General features: G+C 41.6%; 1 protein-coding gene across 1 annotated transcript in view; it reads left to right on the top strand.

The window, feature by feature from the left end:
• The first annotated feature begins 4,702 nt into the window (after nt 1-4,702).
• The window catches only part of slc6a4b (solute carrier family 6 member 4b), a 43,786-nt gene continuing 24,521 nt past the window's right edge, over nt 4,703-23,967 (top strand). Inside the window, exons 1-2 of the mRNA XM_060907998.1 lie at nt 4,703-5,331; nt 5,467-5,643. Of these exons, the coding sequence (XP_060763981.1) occupies nt 4,703-5,331; nt 5,467-5,643 (806 nt within the window). The remainder of the gene's footprint in view (nt 5,332-5,466; nt 5,644-23,967) is intronic.

The raw sequence follows: 23,967 nt of genomic DNA, 5'->3' as shown, positions 1-23,967 counted from the left end.
TCTTCTTCTTCTTCTTCTTTAATTAGCAGATTCATGAAGTCATAGGATGTTGAAGCTGGTCCTCCTGATCCTGGAGAACCTCCTGTATTCATGCTTTCACACATGTAATTCAAAGCATGAAGGAATGGTAATTCTTGCTGAATTTTGGTGCAAAAATAAGAAGAAAGTGTGACAGTCAAAATCTCCAGAAGAACTGCTACTGATTCCGTAAGATGCTCATTAAAACTTACAGGGGGTGTCTCAGACGCTCGCTGGTTGTGCTGTGAAAAATGTTCATGCAGACACTCATCTAAGTTTCCAAACCTGTCATTGCTTAACTCATGAATATTTTCTATCGTGAATATTCTCATTAAAAAGCTTATAATCTCTGCTTTCCAAAGAAATGTATCTGGTTAAGATCTGTTCAGTACTTTGGGAGTAATGGCAGGTTGAAGTCGCTACAACAGAGTAAAAACTCTGCTCATGTGACGTCAGGAAACTGCCGGTGCTTTTCTTTTTGAGTCATGGGAAAGCGGTCAGGCTCTCTCTCTCTCTCTCTCTCTCTTCTGATCAGTTTCCCACTGGATTACTTGTCAATATCAATCAGATCACTTTTATAGGGATGTTCTCTTGCTCTCACTCTTTCTGATGAAGGATTCAGCAACATTTTCCCTCAGCTAGTTTTGATGTTCTGATTCATGGGAGACTTTGAAGTGAGTTTTCGTAGCTTTACCTACTTATTTTTTCAAATCAAACTGATTCACGTAAATAAATAACTATTTTAGAATATAACCGGAGTTGTTTTGATGAAAAATGCTGAGATTTTAGTGGTTGGAATGAGATTTAAAAAAAACAGAAGTCAGAAACACGAGTGTCAATTTCAGTTGAGTTAATGTGAATTGTTTATTGGATGTGGATCAGACAGTTTTTTCGAGGTTCGCCTTGAAGGCTGTGAATATTAATCATAATAATCATTTATATTCTTTCATATAAACACTAGTAGGCCTTACTGAGAAATACAAAGGCCTACAGAGCACAAAGTGGGGATTAGAAATAATATTTTATTACTTTTTTATTGAATGTACCAAATTAATGCTTTTACCAAATTAGCATAATTAATACTAATTAAACACCCTCCATCAATCCATTATATGTAGCCACTTCTCCTGTTCTACAGGGTTGCAGGCAAGCTGGAGCCTATCCCATCTGACTATGGGCGAGAGGCGGGGTACACCCTGGACAAGTCGCCAGGTCATCACAGGGCTGAAATGCCTAAGGCCAAACCACTCTGACAATACCTGCCTAATTAAACAACAATTTGCATAATTGGTTATTACTAATTTTTTATGATGATGATGATGATGATGCCCTTTATTGTCACTAGTCACATGTACCAGCGAAATTAGCCGTCAACCTGTCCGTACATATACAACATACAATTAACATAGGGTAGACAGGACAGGAAGACAGGGATGAAGATAAAAAGGAAACACCACATGAGGAGAGATAAGGAAAAAAGAACACCCACCCCCACTATGCTCCTGTCAGGAGTACAGTGTGGGAACATTTAAAAAAACCTTTGCACATAAGCACACAACACAAGTACACTTTAAACACGGGACTTAAGGGGGGGAATCAGGGGTAGGGGGGTAAGGGGGGGAGGGGGGAGGGGAGGAGGTAATCCAGCGCAAGCAAGCAGCCATCCGCTCCTGCAGCCATGAAGGCACTGGTCACGCACCCTCTTGTCACACTGGGGGTAAAAATGGAGACCGCGGAAAGTTAGAGAAGGAATGCGAGGAATGCGAGAGTGTCTCCCGGCAATGACCTTCGGGGGAAATGTTGTCTCAGCAACGGCCTGAACCAAGGCCGGTGCTGTCTCAGGGAGCCAAATGTCGATAAGATATAAATTGTTTGGTCTTTCCAGACGCAGTCTTTGCACGTCCACATTAAACGTTAAACATTGTATTCAGTATTCAACCATCTATGTTCCTGCCAATTTCCATGTAAATAGTTTGATAGATAGATAGATAGATAGATAGATAGATAGATAGATAGATAGATAGATAGATACTTTATTAATTACAGCAGTTTTATAACATTACACCATTTTTTCAATCTTTGATTTGTAATATCTCAAGAATGGATAAACATATTTTAATTCTGTAAAAAGTCTGTTGTTCTGCATTCAATTCTGAATTCAATGAGAGCAGTTTCAAGCAATTTGGATTGAATTTGAATTTTCACCTGATATGCCTATTTACATCATTTCTTGAACCTTAAAGGGGAACTGAAGGCACATGTTTTATGGTCAAAATTCTATTTATCTCATTTTATTAAATATCGGAATGCATTTTTGATCACTATTTTGTCATTGCTATAGCAAGTTATGAGTGTTTGAAATATGCTCTGTAATATATCAGTCCATATGTCAAAGCAATGGCCGTAAACGAGATTCGTTGAGACCTGTGCGAGACATCGTAGGACGGAAGTAAAACGTACAGCGGAAATCAAAGTGACCAACATCTGTCAACGTTGTCAAAAGATGCGCGCGCCCTCTTTCGAATGCTGATGTAATCAAGCCGGAAGTTTTGTTTGTTTTGATAGCAATCAGGAAAGTTTGAAAAAAAGTAGGCAGTAATCGTCATTTAAACTCGTTTTTGTGCAATATTTCGTTTCAGTTTTCAAAATGGCGGCAGTGACACCTGGCTGACGCTTCACGTTTCAAAGTCTTGCACAAGTCTCTTGAAGATCTTGCGGATAACCGACGCCTGCTGTGGACCAAACAAACTAAATTCAACACTGCTAAAAACTGAATAGGCTGATAAGTATAATATTTAATTGCAATTAGTTGCCAATACAAGTCATGATATAAGGTTACTAAAACCGAAAACGTAATTGAATAACACGTTCATTAAGAAATAAAGAAAGTTTAAAAATGACTTCAGTTCTCCTTTAAACTACTGTAATTTCTTTCAAAGCAAAGCTTCGTCATGTCTAACTCACATCTCAATCACATTTCTTTCATTTATTACAGTTTACTGATCTTTATCGTACAGTATTTTGCAAGTATAAATGTTTTTGAAGGCATCTTTGCTCTAAATAATTTAATTACACGTCCCTAAGACTTTTGTACAGTACTGTATATATGAGACGCTTTTTTCTTTTCCCTTTTCGTAGACGCAGGTAATAGTGTTACTCTTGCTGTGTAATGTAATCAAAAAACCCACAATGCTTCAGCTGAAAAACATCTGAACTGTTCACACTACACTGTTGGAGTGAATCGTGAAACATCACAACTAATGTATGTCGAGTGTTTGACTCTCGGCTCTGTGGAGTCGATAAATCAGTGTGACATCAAGTGTGTTAATAATTATAGTTTCAGTCATAATTAGGGAAAGATATCAACCAACACTCACCGGTTCAGAAATAATGGCAATGAATCATTTGAGAACCGAAAGAGTGTATTCTTATTGGTGAGCTGAGTCAAATGACCTCAAAAGAATCAGATTTCTCACTATTACCATTAAAAACATCACAACTAATGTATGTCAGTTGACGTGATGTATAAATATTAGCAGATGCCTGGCATTTCTGAGGTGAATGTTCCTTTAACAATGACCAGAAGCTCCACTGAGGACGGTTTCTCGACTCCTCTCCTCCATCATTAGTCAGTAAAGACACTAGTGGCCTGATATGGCCGTATTTCCTTTCACAAATGCAATTGTGAGTAGAGAGCCGTTATCAAGTGGTGGATACGCAGATGAATAAATACCACTTAGCAAACCTATGGTGTAAATGTGAGCGGGAGAGGATGACACTCCTGCAGCTTTCTCATGGCTTCTGTGAAGAAGAAGAGCTCTCTGATGATGATGATGATGATGATGATGATGATGATGATGTCACATCCACTGTTACTAAAATGCTACATGATATGGACGTCAATGAGATTAGAAACCATAAACAGCTGCTTGTGGTTAAAACGTAGCCGCAAAATCAATAAGACACAAATATCACAAGTCTGAAACATTTTGGCTGTTGATCCAATAATCACATCTGATTCTCCGGTATATTTAATATCGCAGGGTTTTCCGATGACAGTCTTCATTCTGGAGTGTTTGGGATCAGATTTTGGTGGTTAGAGGCTGTCTATGGAATTGAAACTGGAACTGAACAGATCTGATTTCATGCAGTTTGAGAACGTTTTATCCATTTTGTGATAAACTGCCCTCATGAGGAACAGGCTCGAAATGATTTCTCTGTTTTTTTTTTCTGCATTAGTGTGTATGACAGACAGTGTGATGTGTCTGTGCGATGCCAAATTTGTAGGAATTCTCAGAAAAGTGTATTCAATAAAAATTTGGAATCTAGTTACATAAATTCCTTGTTTAGAAAGTTCATTAGTGATTCCTTTACGGTGATAAATTCAAGACTTTAACGTCCTTATATTTAAACATTCTATTTTCATCAACAATGTTGTTTGATGTAACATGAGACAAGAAAGAATCATTTAAAAAAAAAAAAAATCCTGCAACTCTTTCTTTCCAAAGCTAATGTCTCTAGCCCTGTCGCTAGTCTCTGATCTGATGCCTTCAGCTACATCATTTACGGGAGATCACGTGACCCATCGACAGCGATGTCTGCGTAGTTTTTAGCTCTGCTCTCAAAGTCTAATTTTTTCAATAATCCTATCATATATCTCGAATACTTCGACAACATTTTCATCATGAATCCTTCCCCAAGCAAAGAAGCACGGAAAAGGGAGAATGAACAGTCACCTATAAAGAAAAAATTCAAGGATTCTGCCATCTCTAAGGATGAACTCGATGTAGCTATAGCTAATGGCATAAAGCTAGCCCTCCAAGAGCAACAATGTGGCCTAGATGTGGCGGTAGCCTCTGCTGTCAGAGAAGCGGTGGACTCTATCCTTGTCCCAGCACTATGTGATTTACGAACAGAAATCCAAAAGACTAATGAAACTGTGAAAGAAATTAGTAGGGAACTTGAAAATGTAGTCAAATCTACTAAAAGGACCCAAGACCGTGTGGACTCTGTCCAGGCAGCTGCACGAGGGGATAGGCGATCGTCTATCGAGCTAAGAACACAGCTAGAGCAGCTCACCACAAAGTTGACGTATCTGGAGGACTGGGGACGAAGAAATAACGTAAGGCTGGTTGGCTTACCAGAAGCAGTGGAGAGTTCAGATGCAATCGGTTACCTCAAAGATAACCTCCCCAAGTGGTTCACTTCATTGGTGGACCGAGACATTGACATAGAGCAGGCTCATCGTGTGTATGATGGAGGAGAGGCTAACTCCAACAAGCCACGCACCCTCATCTTCAGATTACTGCATTGGCAAGACAGATCGGCTATCCTCAACAAGGCAAGTCAAGTTTATCCAGTTAAGTAAGCGTCCAATGAAGTTACCCACTGGTCTCCGTGTGATTCGGCATCAACAGCTAGCGTGCTCCTGTTCTTCCCTGACTACAGTCCAGCGACTGCAGCAAGGAAAAAGAGCTTCAGTTCTGTCATAAAGAAAGCTAAAGGCATGGGCCTGGAGCCATTCCTCATCTACCCAGCGTGGATCAAGCTGCAGCATAAAGGTGAAAAGAAGATGTTCGACTCCCCCGAAGCCGCCAAAGATTTCATCAACTCTCTTCCACGGAGGTCCACCACCACAGCGGTATGGCGCGATGGTGGAGCTACTGCCACTGCAGCCTCTAATCCGAGCATCAGGGCTCCTCCACACGTAGAAGGCAACTTAGTGGATATGAAGGAATGAACTTTCATAATTTAACGTGCACAAGTTATGTAGCAATGGACAGTCTCAGGATCCTTACAAGGTATTTGGAATGTTTTGAAATGTGAGATTAACTAGGCTATGTCTTCTGATAGTTGTTTCCAGTACGATTTAACATTAGCATGCTAAATTGGCCTAGTTTCACCAGTTCGAGAGGTGATTTTTTTTTTTTTTGTTCAGGTTATGACTGTGTGGGCTTATCTGTTACCACAGCCATGCGGTGGTGTGGATTGGTCATGAATCAGACAATGCATATGTTTTTACAGACCTACGGATTCATGTCTGTGTGGTCTGCGTTTGTTTTTGTATATAGTTTTACCCACCCCTTCCCCATTACAGACATATTCATACTCTTTGTTAGGATATCAGCAATTGGGCATTTGTACAGTATTTGGCAGGACGATCGCATGCATATTCTCTATCTTATATTAACACTCTTATACTTTAAGGAAGATCTTAGCCGTATAATATGTCGACACAGTCATTGAATATATTATCACTCAACGTGAATGGCCTAAACTCCGCTATCAAACGAACTCATGTTCTTGAGTATCTCCATCATAAAAAGGTGGACATTGCCCTGATCCAAGAAACGCACCTAAAACAATGTGACTTGGCACACTTTCAAAACAAACATTACAGATTAATGGTATCATCGTGCACCCTAAATAAGACCAAGGAGGTATGCATCCTTATTAACCGGAAACTATCTTGCGATATAAATGGCACTGGTAATGATGAGAATGGAAGACTTGCTTTTGCCCGTGTTAGCATACATAATCAGAAATTGGTGTTCACATCCATATACTGGGGGCGGCACGGTGGTGTAGTGGGTAGCGCTGTCGCCTCACAGCAAGAAGGTCTGGGTTCGAGCCCCGTGGCCGGTGAGGGCCTTTCTGTGCGGAGTTTGCATGTTCTCCCCGTGTCCGCGTGGGTTTCCTCCGGGTGCTCCGGTTTCCCCCACAGTCCAAAGACATGCAGGTTAGGTTAACTGGTGACTCTAAATTGACCGTAGGTGTGAATGTGAGTGTGAATGGTTGTCTGTGTCTATGTGTCAGCCCTGTGATGACCTGGCGACTTGTCCAGGGTGTACCCCACCTTTCGCCCGTAGTCAGCTGGGATAGGCTCCAGCTTGCCTGCGACCCTGTAGAACAGGATAAAGCGGCTACAGATAATGAGATGAGATGAGATCCATATACTGCCCAAATGAGCCTGACAGCGACTTCTTTTCTTATATTGGAAACACATTATTAGAACAAAATGGCTGTTCTTTAGTGGTGGGGGGTGATTTCAATGCAGTCTTTAACCCATCTCTTGATAAATCTAATTCAGATGCAATAGCTAATCCTTCATCTACCCTATTGAATACACTTATCAAAGATTTAAATCTGGTTGATATTTGGCGTATGCAGAATGCTACTGTAACACCCGTCCCATGTAGCTAATTGGATATATCTAGTGTTGTAGTACTATGGGCGGGGTCCTGGGTACATATATCTGTGGTTTAATATGAAAGGAACAAATGAAATGAACTTACCAGTTTTTTTAAATGGTTAACTTGATAATGAAATGATTAATTATTTGGCGGTGCCTCCACTTAGCAGAAAAATACAGTAAGTTTTCACCTATTTTGAATCCCACTAAGAATTATGTTAACTTATTACCCTTTTTACTCAAACACCCCTTCATCAAATATACACATGACACACACACTACACTTTAAATCCAAATTGTGAATTTAGTTAGCACAAAGGTAAATAATAATATCAATAACAACAATTAAAGATAGTACAAAAATGTTGAATAGGCCTGAATGAATTTACCTTTAGGATTTCTCAGAAATTATTATTCTTGTTAATTTACCACTTTTTACACCTTTAGTCTTACCTAACAGGCCCACACTCACACGCACACTCTGCAACAAAATAAAATAATGTCTCTCTTTGGAAAAAAAAACAAAAAATAAAAACCCGTTGCAGGCCTGAGTCGTTGCTTGGGAGCGTGGAGACCTAAAACAAATGGCCACTTCACTTGTACAACACAAGTAAAAGAAAATAGCAGTGCACTGATCAATAGTTAGTTACTCACAAGTCTTGGAGAGGACAAAGGGCAAAAGAGGGCTGAAACTGGCTAGATGATGAGAGAGGGGGGAACGATGATACCGGGGGTACTGGCAACACAGTTCACTAAGGCAAACCTGGCGCGAAGCACATCTACCCATCCAAAAGGGTCCAAGGATGACTTCTTGGTCCACAGTCTTCGGCAAGCGATATGATGTCTGATACAGATTGATGAGACTCTGCATCCATCCACGTATAAACACCACACTGCCACCACGTTTCCACTGTCTTCTACAGCTTGTCTGTTTACCTCTGACTGAGCCCTGTTATTCACAGTACGAGGTTTCCTCTATATCCCGCCTCTATGCACCTCTTACTGGCTAATCAACGAATAAACAACTAGTGTGATTGAATAACCCCAAGATTGTCAGCCTTATACTCTGCAAGGCTGGGTTGTACCTAACACGCTTTCTATGTGCACATCAAACAAACTTTCTCCAGTGACATGAATTACATCAAACAATATGACAAAGATGAATCAATCGGCTTATAATGATTTTAATTATTTAACTGTATTTAACTGTTTTACTGAACTTGTTTTTTATCAGAGTGACTTTTTAAACATTAAAGCTTATTTATTTAATTATTTACACATTTCTTTGTCTCTGTCTTAACTGAAATCTTTTAAGACCGGGCTACACCACTGCCAGAGATTGCACGTTTTTCTCCAATAGGCATAAGACATTTTCCCGGATAGATTATATTTTTCTTAGCCCAACATTAATTGCTGGACATATATCCATTACCATTTTAGCAATTCTACTATCTGATCATTCTGCAGTATTATGCAACATTGATCTGCCCAACATTAAGACAAAGGCCCCCAGGTGGCATTTAAACACATCTTTACTAACTAACTCTAGTTTTATTAGTTCACTCAAAAGTCAATTAAAAGATTTTTTAGATATTAACACAAAGGAATGCTCCAATCCGCAAATTTTATGGGTGGCCACAGAGTGCTTTATTCGTGGTTTCTGTATTTCATTCTCCTCAACTTGAGCTAAAACCAAAGCTTCCCAGATCACAAATCTTGAAAACAAAATAGAATCGTTAGAGAACTTACAAAAACATAGCTTCTCAGATGAGCAGTCTAAACTGCTGAGATCTTTGAAAAATGAACACAAGATGCTGTCTGTATTAAAGGCGGAATTTATGCTGCATAGAACTAGACAAAAGTACTACTTTGATTCAGAGAGACCTAGTCACCTGCTGGCTCTTATGCTTAAGGAATGTGAAACAAAAGCTCACATCCCAGCAATAAATAAGCCTGATGGCAAAATTACAACCAATCCGCAGGCCATCAATAATACTTTTTCAACATTTTATGAAAATCTATACAAATCAGAGCTTGCTCATGACGATGCTACTTGTAAACATTTTCTTGACAAATTGGAACTTCCCCAACCAGTTTGCCCAACCAGTCCACATGTGCTTTGTGGATCTGGAGAAGGCATTCGACCGTGTCCCTCGTGGTATTCTGTGGGGGGTGCTTCGGGAGTATGGGGTTCGGGGCTCTTTGCTAAGGGCTGTCCGGTCCCTGTACGAACGGAGCAGGAGTCTGGTTCGCATTGCCGGCAGTAAGTCAAACCTGTTCCCAGTGCATGTTGGACTCCGGCAGGGCTGCCCTTTGTCACCGGTTCTGTTCATAATTTTTATGGACAGAATTTCTAGGCGCAGCCAGGGGCCGGAAGGAATCCTGTTTGGGAACCGCAGGATTTCATCTCTGCTTTTTGCGGATGATGTTGTCCTATTGGCTTCTTCAAACCAGGACCTTCAGCATGCACTGGGGCGGTTTGCAGTGGAGTGTGAAGCGGCTGGGATGAGAATCAGCACCTCCAAGTCCGAGGCCATGGTTCTCGACCGGAAAAAGGTGGCTTGCCCTCTCCAGGTTGGTGGAGAAGTCCTGCCTCAAGTGGAGGAGTTTAAGTATCTCGGGATCTTGTTCACAAGTGAGAGAAGGATAGAGCATGAGATTGACAGGTGGATCAGTGCAGCCTCTGCAGTGATGCGGTCGCTTTACCGGTCCGTCGTGGTGAAAAAGGAGCTGAGCCAAAAGGCGAAGCTCTCGATTTACTGGTCGATCTATGTTCCGACTCTCACCTATGGTCATGAGCTTTGGGTAATGACCGAAAGAACAAGATCGCGGATACAAGCGGCCGAAATGAGTTTCCTTCGTAGGGTGGCTGGGCGCTCCCTTAGAGATAGGGTGAGAAGCACAGTCACTCGGGAGGAGATCAGAGTAGAGCCGCTGCTCCTCCACATCGAGAGGAATCAGCTGAGGTGGCTCAGGCATCTCTTTCGGATGCCTCCTGGACGCCTCCCTGGGGAGGTGTTCCAGGCATGTCCCCCTGGGAGGAGGCCCCGGGGAAGACCCAGGACACGCTGGAGGGACTCTGTCTCTCGGCTGGCCTGGGAACGCCTCGGTGTTCTTCCCGAGGAGCTGGCCGAGGTGTCTGGGGAAAGGGAAGTTTGGGCTTCCATGCTCAGACTGCTGCCTCCGCGACCCGGCCCCAGATAAAGCGGATGAAGATGAGACGAGACGAACTGGAACTTCCTTGCCTTGAACAAACAGACCAAGATGATCTGGAAGCTGCGTTGAATCTGGATGAACTACACAGAGCTTTGAAATGTCTCAATAAAGGCAAATCACCTGGTTTGGATGGCCTCCCACCAGAGCTTTATGTAGAACTTTGGGACATGGTGGGCACACTCATACTTGATTCATTTAATTTTGCAAATCAAGCGTGGGACCTTTCATAGAGACCAAAAAACAGCACTCCACCTTAATCTTGAAAAAGGGAAAAGATCCATTGGAATGCTCTAGTTTTAGACCAATATCCTTACTTACAAGTGATCTTAAGACATATGCCAAAGTTCTTGCTCTGCGCCTGGAAAAGGTTATTCAATCTCTAGTCAATGAAGACCAAACAGGCTTTATCAAGGGACGCTATGCATCTGACAACATGAGAAGGCTGCTACACATTATAGATGTGGCAGAGACACACCCAAATCCTTGTGCCGTATTTTCTCTTGACGCAGAGAAAGCCTTTGATAGGATAGAGTGGAAATATATGTGGGCAGTATTACAACGTTTTGGTTTCAGACATAATTTTATAGCAATGATCAAGGCACTATACCACTCACCTTTAGCAAGTGTTCTAACAGGGGACATAATCTCTTCTCCTTTTACCCTGCAGCGTGGAACGAGACAGGGGTGTCCACTTTTGCCACTTTTATTTTGTCTTTCTCTGGAACCTCTGGCACAAGCCATTAGGCAAGCTACAGCTTCTCCTATGAAAATTGGTCATCATAACCATATTATATCTCTGTATGCGGATGATATAATTTTGTTCTTAGATAACTTTGACACCTCTATTCACCCAGTCATTAAGGAATTCAGTCATTTCAGCAGCCTGTCAGGCTACAAAATTAATTGGACAAAATCTGCCCTTATGCATCTAAATAATACACACACAAACGCTCCTATTCCTAACTATATTCAGACCAAAAGCTCTTTTACATATCTGGGCATTACAATCTATAAACACATACATAAATTTAACAGAGACAACTTTAACACTATGCTAAGCAAAATAAAATCAGACATCCATAGATGGAGGAATCTAAAGACTTCTCTTCAAGGTAGAATTAGCACAGTGAAAATGAATATATTGCCCCGTCTCAACTTCCTTTTCTTTATGCTACCACTCTGCCCCCCTCCAAACTATTTTAAAGACATTAACACCATGGTTTCACATTTTATTTGGGATGGGAGACGGCCTAGGATCCGTTTGACTACACTGCAACGACCCAAACTGCTGGGGGGTTTGGCAATACCAAACTTTGAACTTTATTATTGGGCTTTTCAGATCAAAGCAGGGCAGCACGGTGGTGTAGTGGTTAGCGCTGTCGCCTCACAGCAAGAAGGCCCGGGTTCGAGCCCCGTGGCCGGCGAGGGCCTTTCTGTGCGGAGTTTGCATGTTCTCCCCGTGTCCGCATGGGTTTCCTCCGGGTGCTCCGGTTTCCCCCACAGTCCAAAGACATGCAGGTTAGGTTAACTGGTGACTCTAAATTGACCGTAGGTGTGAATGTGAGTGTGAATGGTTGTCTGTGTCTATGTGTCAGCCCTGTGATGACCTGGCGACTTGTCCAGGGTGTACCCCACCTTTCGCCCGTAGTCAGCTGGGATAGGCTCCAGCTTGCCTGCGACCCTGTAGAACAGGATAAAGTGGCTAGAGATAATGAGATGAGATGAGATCAAAGCACTCAGCACATGGGTTGACCCACAGTCTACCACTTCATGGAAATCGATTGAATCTGCTAAAATATTACCACACAAGCTGCAAGACATTCTATTCTCTAATGCAACAAGCAAAACAATTAAAAATAATTTTGGGCCCATCATTGCGAATTCTATACAGGTGTGGAAGAAAGCAGAACATTGGATGGGCGCACCCTCTAAATTCTGTCAGAACACACCACTATGGCATAACCCGAGGTTATTATGCAGTAATAAGCCATTTCATCAACCATCTTGGTCATCTCTTGGAGTAAATACGTTAGGTGATATATACGACATTCAAGGTCTTTGTTCCATACAAGACTTAAGAACACACTTCTCTCTTCCTGTGTCCTCTTATTTTGTTTACTTTCAACTAAGATCTGCCCTAAAAATGTATGGAGTTCCCTGGGATTCTCCTCTCCCCTCACATCCCATGTTACAATGGATTGCACCATTACTGGGCAGATCATCTGTCTCTTTAATATATAGTTCACTGATACAGCACAAGGCCAAGGCTTTACCAATTGAATCCATATGGAACAGGGAGCTGGGGAGTTTGAATATAGACTTAGATTGGGAGAGAATATGGTGTAATTTAAGGATGACTTCTAAGAACCTCGCTTACCAACTAATTCACTTCAAAACCATACACAGAGCCTACATCACACCCTATAAGAGATTCCGGATGAAATTGCAAGTTACTTATAACTGTCATATATGTAACACTGCTTCACCAGGAACATTCTTACACATGTTTTGGGATTGTCCAGTTATCTCTAAGTTCTGGTCTCATGTAAACTCAGTGTTAGCGGATATACTTAACATTGTGTATATTCCTAATCCTGGTTTTTGTCTCCTGAATGACAATTCTGATATCAATCTAAAACAAATTCAGTTCAAAATGGTATTCGCAAGGTTTACCTCTGCAAAGAAAACAATTCTGAAAAACTGGTTTACTCCGGGGCGGCACGGTGGTGTAGTGGTTAGCACTGTCGCCTCACAGCAAGAAGGTCCGGGTTTGAGCCCCATGGCTGGCGAGGGCCTTTCTGTGTTTGCATGTTCTCCCCGTGTCCGTGTGGGTTTCCTCCGGGTGCTCCGGTTTCCCCCACAGTCCAAAGACATGCAGGTTAGGTTAACTGGTGACTCTAAATTGAGCGTAGGTGTGAATGTGAGTGTGAATGGTTGTCTGTGTCTATGTGTCAGCCCTGTGATGACCTGGCGACTTGTCCAGGGTGTACCCCGCCTTTCGCCCGTAGTCAGCTGGGATAGGCTCCAGCTTGCCTGCAACCCTGTAGAACAGGATAAAGCGGCTAGAGATAATGAGATGAGATGAGATGGTTTACTCCGGATTTGTGTATGAAATCATTCTGGATTCGTAGCCTTGTCAACATTGTCAACCTTGAACATACAACTGCGCGACTTAATAAGGCGCGGCCAGTGACTGTTCAAGCTTGGAACTCTTTCTCATCCAAGATAATCTCTTGGGCTAAGGACAACAACAATTAGACAATCTGCTCTTGCGATCTACCTGCTGAAAAGGTCTGTAATGTATGTACTGTCTTACCAACCTGATATTTTTTCTTTCTTTTTTCTCATTTAACATGTGCCTTTTGATATGTCTGTAACCCCCCCCCCCTTTTTTTTGAATAAGCAATAAAATGTTGATCAACAACAAAAAAAAGCTACATCATTTACATAAAACAGCACATGACTGGCTGGAACAGAGAACCTTCCACACTGTCAGACATAGTGGTACAGTAGGAGTCCATTCTGTCCCCCAAGGTACAAGCTACACTAATGTACCCCCATAGGGCACATTATTGGACCTCAAGGTAACTTTTTAGGTCCAAAACGGTATTTATATGTTCCCTTGCAGTATATAAAGGGTAAAAATAAGTCCCTTAGAGGGTACTGATCCAGTAACAAGCTGTTATACTGCGAAAGGCACAATAATTTTCTGAGAGTGTACAGCACGTTCATATTTACTAAACTCCACCCATATTTCCATGTTTATCATTTCATCTATATTTAATTCTCCAAGAACTTGGTTCAATCCACTGAAACACTTTGCTGGGTCAAAACCCAGATCACTTTTCTCCAGTATCCCAATATTTTTGGGATTTTACCCCAGTGGAGTCATAACCAGGGGACTAAGTGGTAGGAAGGAACAAGTTTGACATCAATGAATCATCAATCAACAATCTCTACACAAAGAAATGCCATTATACTTCACATACTTCTTCTAATATCTGTTTTGACTGTATGTTTTGGTTTGCTGTAGCGCCACCATGTCACCAATCAGGTTATTTTTTCCATCCTGGGTAGTGGGTGGGTATAGAACCCTACCTGCCAAGTTTGGTTGCTCTGACATCTACAGAATCTGTAAAAAATCATGCTTCCTGACCAGGGCAGGAATTTCACGAGGGCCATGAGGGCCATGGCCCTCGTGCCCTCTCAATTTGGCCTTGTGCCGTTGGAAAAAAATATTTGCCGTAAGGCCACAGTGGCCTTGATGCCCTGCAGTTTTGCGGTTTTGTAGTCTGCCTCGTGACTGCCAATAGGCTTTAACATCACCTGCGTCTATTGAGAAAAAAATACGTCTTTTGATGACATTCTGGATTCTTATTGGGCAACTCATCAGTGGTGGATCGGACTCGAGCCTGGCATGAACCGCTCCGACGTGCTATAATGACACCAATCTATCACCAGCCAATCAGGAGACTTAATCAAATGCATCCCCCGCCCACTTGTGTCCGCGTCTGAGATGTTGAATTTTCACAGAAGGAGGGAAGAAGTTGACTGAGGTAAGACTGTGTGATAGATTAACGAACGAATAAGATAGAAATTTCAACATATAGGGCTTAAGTTTGTTACCGTTAAATAAGCATTGCTTGTACAGTAACGTTATGTCGTTACAACGTTGACCCACTTTTAACGTGCCGAGTACCGACTGTAGCCGCTAACAAATGCTAATTAGCTTGCTGTCAAGTTTTTCCTTTGTCGAGCTTTAAGCGTAAGGTCATGGATGTTACTACTGCTTGTTCCTGCCGTAATATGATACGTGATGTGTGCTGTTGTCTGTTCATAGCCACTTTTTTAATCTATGCAGTTAGCGTTTGTGGCAGCGGGGGCGTGGTCAAGCGTCGGTCTGTGACAGGAGGGCGGAGTCAGGGAAGGTAAGTGGCAGAATCACTACACCTGATGTCTGTTAATCTGTGTTTGTGTGTCTTCCCCAGTGACCGCACCCTATATAAGGAGAGAGAGAGCAGCAGAAGGAAGCTCTCTCCCCAACCAGACGACTGATGTGTGTGTGCATGTCTGTGTGACTGGGAGTTTGTTAAAAGCTGCAAATAAAGAGTTTTTTGTGGAACTCAGTTCTGGCCTGCCGTACTTCTGTGCTCCACCCACCCACTCAAAGTGTTACAGCATTGTTTTGTTACTGTCTGTTTCTTTTAGCTGTTTAACCGAAGTGTAACTGCTGCCATCTTGACAAGATCACCATCGCAAGAGATTTTATCTCATTGTTAAAAACAGAAAAATGCAGGCATATTGTCCAAGGAGCATGCAAAGTGCAAAGACCTTAAATTGCTCTGTGTAAATTAGAAAATGGCGCAACTTCCTCTGTAGCCGTCAACGGACAAGCACAGACTTGTCTTGAGTTTTGAGCCGATCACAACAGGGCAGCACTGTGGCCTGAGGTAAAACATGATAGTTTACGTTTGTTTAAATTACAAAAATGAGTAACCCAATGACTGTCTCATATACTCTTCATTTACTCGTACTGTTTAAGTAATGCAATAAAACTAATCTTTAAAAGTGGTATTTACTCAAACTGTTTGCATAGAATGAACTTTCAGGTTAACAGTGTAATAGTGTCGCAGTGTTCTGCAAATTTGCAATTTAATATTTCAGATCTTGAGACATGAAAGTGCTATTTTAAAAAATGAAAGGTCAGAAATGTTTTCCTTGTCATCTATTTAGTTCATTTTATTTCCTCAATAATTTTCCTTGATTGAGAAATCGGTCTGGGCTCTTATGGGTTAATCAGTAGCCTGCATGCTAGTATATGTTCCATTTACAGTCAAACATTCTGATGTACTCCAGGCTCAATTTTGATTAATCAAAAATCTGTGTAGTAGTACAGTCTGAAGATGCTCTTGCACATTCGGTGTCAATTGAACAAAAATTATGGGAGGATATAGGTTTAATAAGTTTTACAATTTTTGAAGTGAGTGATGGATTGATAAGTTTAGATGTGTTCAATATTTTCTTATCTTCAGACATAATAGTGTAGGAGACGTTTCTTTACCTGCTTGATAGTTTCGACTGAGACTCCAATCTTCCTCAGAAGAGTCATTAGTCCTTAAATTAAATTCATTATAGACATAAACTTAAAATGGGTGGCACGGTGGTGTAGTGGTTAGCGCTGTCGCCTCACAGCAAGAAGGTCCGGGTTCGAGCCCCGTGGCTGGCGAGGGCCTTTCTGTGCGGAGTTTGCATGTTCTCCCCGTGACCGCGTGGGTTTCCTCCGGGTGCTCCGGTTTCCCCCACAGTCCAAAGACATGCAGGTTAGGTTAACTGGTGACTCTAAATTGAGCGTAGGTGTGAATGTGAGTGTGAATGGTTGTCTGTGTCTATGTGTCAGCCCTGTGATGACCTGGCGACTTGTCCAGGGTGTACCCCGCCTTTCGCCCGTAGTCAGCTGGGATAGGCTCCAGCTCGCCTGCGACCCTGTAGAACAGGATAAAGCGGCTAGAGATAATGAGATGAGATGAACTTAAAATCATCGTTTTATTTTATGGCCTTGGTGCCCTGGCTTTTGGCCTTCGTGCCCTCAAAAAATTGACAGCACAAAAGGCCAAGTGGCCTTGCCCCTAAAATGACGAAATTCCAGGCCTCTTCCTGACTAACCCCTGGTACTGACTCAGACAATCTCCAGGCGTTGATCATCTTCACAGCTTCCAGGAAAAAATGGATGAAAAATTATGTTTCTAAATTATGTCCTTGTCACTGGACTCAGAGACCGCATGCTGAAAACCGACCACTCATTCTTCCCTCCACTACCACTCACCTGAAAGTAACTCACAGTTACCTCCAAACACTCGAGAGGAAAAGTTCATGCCCTTTCTATCCTTCACTACACCCTGGAGTTTGGGGCATCTCAGGAAGGTGATTACACACCCAGCGAAGAGGTTCATTACGTTAGCGTGCTAATTGACCGGCGATGGAGGATTTGAGGATCGGCTTTAAAATCTTTCATTCTGCTACTTGCACACACACAGACCTGGGCCCTGTACTACGAAGCGGGTTTTCTGGCTTACCAGGGTAACTTCGAGAGTAACTTGATCACGTGCAGCGTAACTTCCCGATTAACCCATACTACGAAAGTTGGCTATGTTCAAACCGAGGTATGCTGCCATGGCAACTTACGCTGCATCTCAAACCTGCTCGTCTCAGGTTATGTTCTTGGTTAACCCGAGGTTTCCGATTAACCACACCCTTTTTAAACACCACCTCTCCACCGACATTTCCTCTAGAGGCAATGCCAGTGTACCTGGATGACCCGTGCGATATCGGAGCGCAGATTAGAGATGGGATTTATGGCTCTTTGATGGGATCCGCATCTTTGTGATCTGTTCTTTGAAAAGAGCCGTTCAAAAGACTGGCTCATTTGGCTCTTTTTAAATATTTATTCAGTTTTAAGAAGACAGCGTCTAAAGAAGCCAGATCCCTCTGCTTAGACAGTGACAATATTTCTGGACATACCTTTTATATAAAGCAACCTAGACTTACATTATTGTAACCCCTAAACGCTCATAAATAACCATTAAAAAACAATGAGGGCTTCAATGAATGTCCATGCAGAACGGCTTTTCTGTAAAAAAAAAAAAAGAACCCACTCAAGAACATAGTTATCAAGAACGCAAGAATATTTTATAGAAAAACACTTGTTTTACAAAAATATTTAAGTCTGAGATATAAAATAGATACAACTACAATAAATATAACAAGAACATTTTAATAGAAAAAAAACTTATATTAAAAATATTGAAATTGTAACAAAAATAGATACAACTAAACAGTCAGATAAATAGATAAAGTTATAACAAGAACAAGATTATTTTAATAGGAAAAAACAATTAATGCAAAAAATACATTAGAAAAATAGATACAACTAGACAAACAGATAAATAAAATACACAAAAATAGAACAAACAAAATGACGATAGAATAAATTAAATTTTATCCGTGTGAAGTAGTTTTCCCACAATATTATAATTAATATCACAAAACATTATAAACTATATACAAAACAATTTGAACTATTAGGCAAACAGATAAAACTTGAATAAATAAAAGGCAAATGAATGCTTGCTTGCACGCGCACACACACCATTATGAATGATGTTTTTATATTTCATTTTCACCTGTTGCCAGGTGCGTTTGGCACTGCTGTTGCCTCTGAAATGTTCACAGGACATACACCAACTTAGTCAAAGGGACTGAACAGTCAGTCATCCTAATTCATGTGACTCTGTGCACAGATCAGCTTAAGTAGGCTACTCCATGAATTTACCATACCAAATTTTATTCAGGATTTTTCGGACATTAAACAAGCTATATATGACTGGGGCCACGTCGAAGGACCATTTTCTGTGACCTGTGATTGATCATGAAGCTTTCTCTCATCCTATACTTCTGTTCTGGAACATGTAGAAGGGAGAATGTACTTGCGCATTTACCCGATCGGCAATTCGTTGCCAACATGCTTGCCGCTCCTTATTGGCAGCCGCTGTGTTAGATTTTGCTCTTAATGTTGTTTTGAACTCCTCGTAGCTTTGCATTATGACAGCGCATTCTTCCTCCGTGAAGTACGGCGACCGTGCCATTGTGAACAGTGGGGATTTGCGCTGATAACCTCCCCTTTAACGTGAACGCGCATTAACCCTGATTAGGTTAAACCAGGTTCAACAAATCAACTTCATAACTGGCGTCATAGTACCGTTTAACCCCAAACAAGATAACCAAGTTTTGTCAACCCCGGTTTAGCGGGGGAACCCTGGGTTACTTCTAGGTAGGTTAACCTCCGTTCGTAGTACAGGGCCCTGTAGAGTGAGGAGGCATTTACTCTTTCCTTCTTTATTATTATTTACATCTTATTTATTTATTTGTTTGTTCAGTTACTTATACTGAATGTGTGAGAATATGAAGAATTCTATTTTAATCTACATTTTTGTGTCTTTGGTTTCAGTTTATCTGAACAGAAAGAAGCTTCATTTCAAGCTCTATTTTTTGAAAATTTGTTCTATCATTTTTTGTTTGTTTGTTTGTTTACACAGAATAATGAATTCTATTTCAAGCTCTACTATGAGGACTTGCTCGTTTCTTTGTTATGGCCCTTTTCCACTACCCTTTTTCAGCTCACTTTAGCTCGCTTCAGCTCACTTCAGCCCGACACGGCTCGCGTTTCGACTACCAAAAAACAGCACGACTCAGCTCGCTTCAGCCCTGCTTAGCCCCTAAAACTCGCACGGTTTTGGAGTGGGGCTGAAGCGAGCCAAAGCGAGCCAAGTGAGGCTGGGGGCGTGAGGAGACACTCCCCTGTGCACTGATTGGTGAGGAGGAGTGTCCTCACATGCCCACACACACCCCGCGAGCGCGCTGGGATCTGTAAACACCGCAAACCCGGAAGAAGGAGAATTACGAATTACGAGAATTTCTGAAGCCTTATGCGCCTCGCCTCATCTATACGCTCTTGCCAGTATCTGTTGGCGTTGTCGGTGACAACAAGCCACAGCACCAAGACCAGCAACACTAACGACTCCATGTCCTCCATGTTTATTGTTTACTATCCGGGTCGTGAGACTACCGCTTAAAAGCTCACTGATGTCACTGTTTGCGCTGCTTAACGACATCACGTGACGTCCACCCACTTTCGCTAACTCCACCCAAAGTGTCCACCCACTTCCAGCCAGCACGGTTCAGCGCGGTTGTAGTCGAAATGCAACTCCAACAGCCCCGCTCAGCTCGACTCAGCTCGACTCAGCACGGCACGGCTCAGCCGCGTTTGTAGTGGAAAAGCGGCATTAGTTTCCACATGAATGGATGATTCAATGTCACTGATTATAATAATAATAATAATAATAATAATAATATAATGCAATATATGCACACTCTATGGCACTTTACCATTCAAAAGATGCAAACAAAGTATAATTATACTTCACGTCTAAAATCACGACAGGATAAAAATAAATTAAAAAGTCATTAGTTTTCAGTAAACAAGTCAGAATCTAATAAACATAAGCTGATTTAGGAACGTTTTCAGTTGTTTCTTGAAATTGTTAAAGGAGAACTGAAGTAATTTTTAAACTTGCGTTATTTCTTAACGTGTTCAATTACGTTTTTGGTTTTAGTAACCTTATATCATGACTTGTATTGGCAAATAATTGCAATTAAATATTATACTTATTGGCCTATTCGGTTTTTAGCCACGTTGAATTTAGTCCGTTTGGTCCACGGCAGGCGTCGCTTAGACTTGTGCGAGACTTCGAAACCTGAAGTGTCAGCCAGGTGTCAGTGCCGCCATTTTGAAAACTGTTTTCCAAATGAAATATTGCACAAAAACGAGTTTAAATGACGATTACTGCCTACTTTTTTCAAACTTTCCTGATTGCTATCGAAACAAACAAAACTTCCGGCTTGATTACATCAGCATTCGAAAGAGGGCGTGCACGTCTTTTGATGACCCCTGTGTCCGAAATCGCTCCCTACTCACATATAGTGAGGACGCCATTTTGTAGTGCTGTCTGAAACCTTAGTGAGGATTATTTACACCCTATATAGTGCACTCATAGTATCACACAATGCATCACAAAAAGTAGTGTACAACCGATGGCCACTAACCAAAGCAATATATCCCATCATGCATTGCAGTCGCTCTGAAAGAAATCAAACTAAAAGTCTCAAATTTGATTTAATAAAAGGCAGCGGCAAAGAAGAAAGTATTTAGCCTTGATTTAAAAAAAATGAAAGATGCAGGTACTTTGTACTGATTAATGTGGGAAATGCGCTCAGTATAATATGGATTTATCACAAAAATACATGCATGTGTTTATTATTTTGAAACCCACCAGCCGACTGATCTGGCACGGTTTACTTGTTCGACAGTAATGATGTAAATACCAGCATGATGGACTTGTCCATATGTTGCTCTCATACATGTCAACCTATACGGAATGTCCGTATTTTATATGGATTTGATTCAATAAACGTAGTATACGGGCGTACAAATAAAGTTATACGGATTCTTTAAAAAAACTTCAATATTTATTTAGAGCTATAATCAATTCCCACGATGATAAAAGAGCACATAACATTTACAAACGTACTGTACACCACAGACAGCCAGTAAAGAGCCTTATGAAATCGCACGTTATCTTGTGGTAGCGAGACTTCGTTCCACTTTTGATCATGCGCACACCGCATTGCGAGAATCCCGCCAACCGGGAAGTAACATTTTGTTTGAAACGCGTATTTCCACCTGAGCGACTTTCACTAGCAACTGAAAAGATTCTGAATGGGCACTCCGGCAAGATCAACACAGACACTTGCTGTGACATGCAGCCTCGTGAGGTATTGGTGCAGAGTGCTAAAAAAGCTGTCATTGAGTACAATTCAGAACATTAGAGTGACACTTTGTGTTTTTGTCAAACATTGGAGCTTTGTATTCATTCTGAAGGTTTATTGTTATTAATATTGAATAAAAAGTAACTTGGATATATCATTGTTAATTATCATTCAAATTTTATGTAAATTATTTTAATTTGCATCTTATACGGATTTTGGAGGTTGGTTATACAGGTTTGATTGACCAAAGGTTGACATGTATATGCTCTGAAAGAACGACATAGAACGACAAAGAGCGTTTTTTCATTTTACCAATGAGCTCACTATGTAGTCCTCTATATAGTAATTTCCTATATAGGGAGTAGGGAGTAGTGAACGAGTGAGCGATTTTGGACACGGAACGTTGGCAGATGTTGGTCACTTTGATTTATGCTGTACGCTTTACTTCCGTCCTACGATGTCTCACACAGGTTTCAAAGAATCTCGTTTACAGCCATTGCTTTAACATATGGACTGATATATTACATAGCATATTTCAAACGCTCGTAACTTTCTATATTAGTGACAAAATAGCTATCAAAAATGCATTCCTATATTTAATAACATGAGATAAATAGAATTTTGATAATAAAAAAATTGCGGGCGGCACGGTGGTGTAGTGGTTAGCGCTGTCGCCTCACAGCAAGAAGGTCCGGGTTCGAGCCCCGTGGCCGGCGAGGGCCTTTCTGTGCGGAGTTTGCATGTTCTCCCCGTGTCCGCGTGGGTTTCCGCCGGGTGCTCCGGTTTCCCCCACAGTCCAAAGACATGCAGGTTAGGTTAACTGGTGACTCTAAATTGAGCGTAGGTGTGAATGTGAGTGTGAATGGTTGTTTGTGTCTATGTGTCAGCCCTGTGATGACCTGGCGACTTGTCCGGGGTGTACCCCGCCTTTCGCCCATGGTCAGCTGGGATAGGCTCCAGCTTGCCTGCGACCCTGTAGAAGGATAATGCGGCTAGAGATAATGAGAGGAGATGAGATGAAAAAAATTGCCTTCAGTACTCCTTTAATGTTTACACATGACTTGAGTTCTCTCTGTACAGCGTTCCATAACTCGTGACCTGTGTAAGCTAATGTTCTTCCACCAAATGAACTTCTCTTGATCCTAGGAACCACCAAATCATTGTTGCTCTCTGCTCCAGTTCTTTTTAGGGGAGAAGTTCTTCAAGGTGTGGAGTTGTTTCATGACAGATGTTATGTGCTCATATTTGCCACGGTGTGAAATGAAACACAACATCTTCTGTACCCTGGAGAGGTGCTTTAGAGGACACTCTGGTAAGCCATAAAGGATAACGGTGCAGTGCCTGGACATCGCCGTTATGTGAATCATTGCCTTGGCTGCTGCTTCATCAATACACTGTCTGATCATAAACATAAAAGATCTTCAGCATAAAAAAGCAGTTTTTATCAACACTGCAGACACGACCTTTAAGAGTCATGTTATTGTCAAGATCTACACCAAGAATACGAACAGACTTGGAAACAGGAATCACATCATTACCAAGGCTTACTGGTGAGAAGTCAATAGGATTGCGATGAAGGCCATCTAATGTGATGATCTCGGTTTTCTCATCATTTAATTTCAACATGTTTGTCACCATCCATTGTCTAATCTCAATGAGTAAATGTTCCAGCTTGGTCTTAACCATGGAAGCATTCACTCTCGAGAATCTGATGTACAGTTGACAATCATCGGCGTAGATATGGAAGTCACTGACTTTGCAATGCATCATTCAGCTATGTTTACATCCACGAAACAATAAAAAAAATGAATCAACACCTTCCGACCAATCAGAATCCAGGATTCAGCAGCACTGTGGTGTAATACTGGGTGTAACTCGTTATCGAAGGAACTTGTGCAAAAAGTTTGCTCACACTGATACTGTAATTGTGATGATATGAATGATCAGAATGCTTAATTTCCATGAAGACCACACCTACTCCACCTGGCAGCGTATCATTCCTCCATCCCTCTGTCCTCCTGCGTTACAGCAGCCATCAATTTCTCTTTATAATCAGAGTCGACGTACACAAGACTTCCTGAAAGACTTCCTGTCAAAATGATGTTCTTTTATCCGTACACGTCGAAACACAGGGCCATGATCTGTGCATGGCTTCCAGG

The sequence above is a fragment of the Neoarius graeffei genome, chromosome 24 (assembly GCF_027579695.1).
Source record: "Neoarius graeffei isolate fNeoGra1 chromosome 24, fNeoGra1.pri, whole genome shotgun sequence".
Lineage (NCBI taxonomy): Eukaryota > Metazoa > Chordata > Actinopteri > Siluriformes > Ariidae > Neoarius > Neoarius graeffei.
The sequence above is the reverse complement of the archived record's forward strand: the minus strand, read 5'-3'. Positions and strand labels throughout refer to the sequence as shown.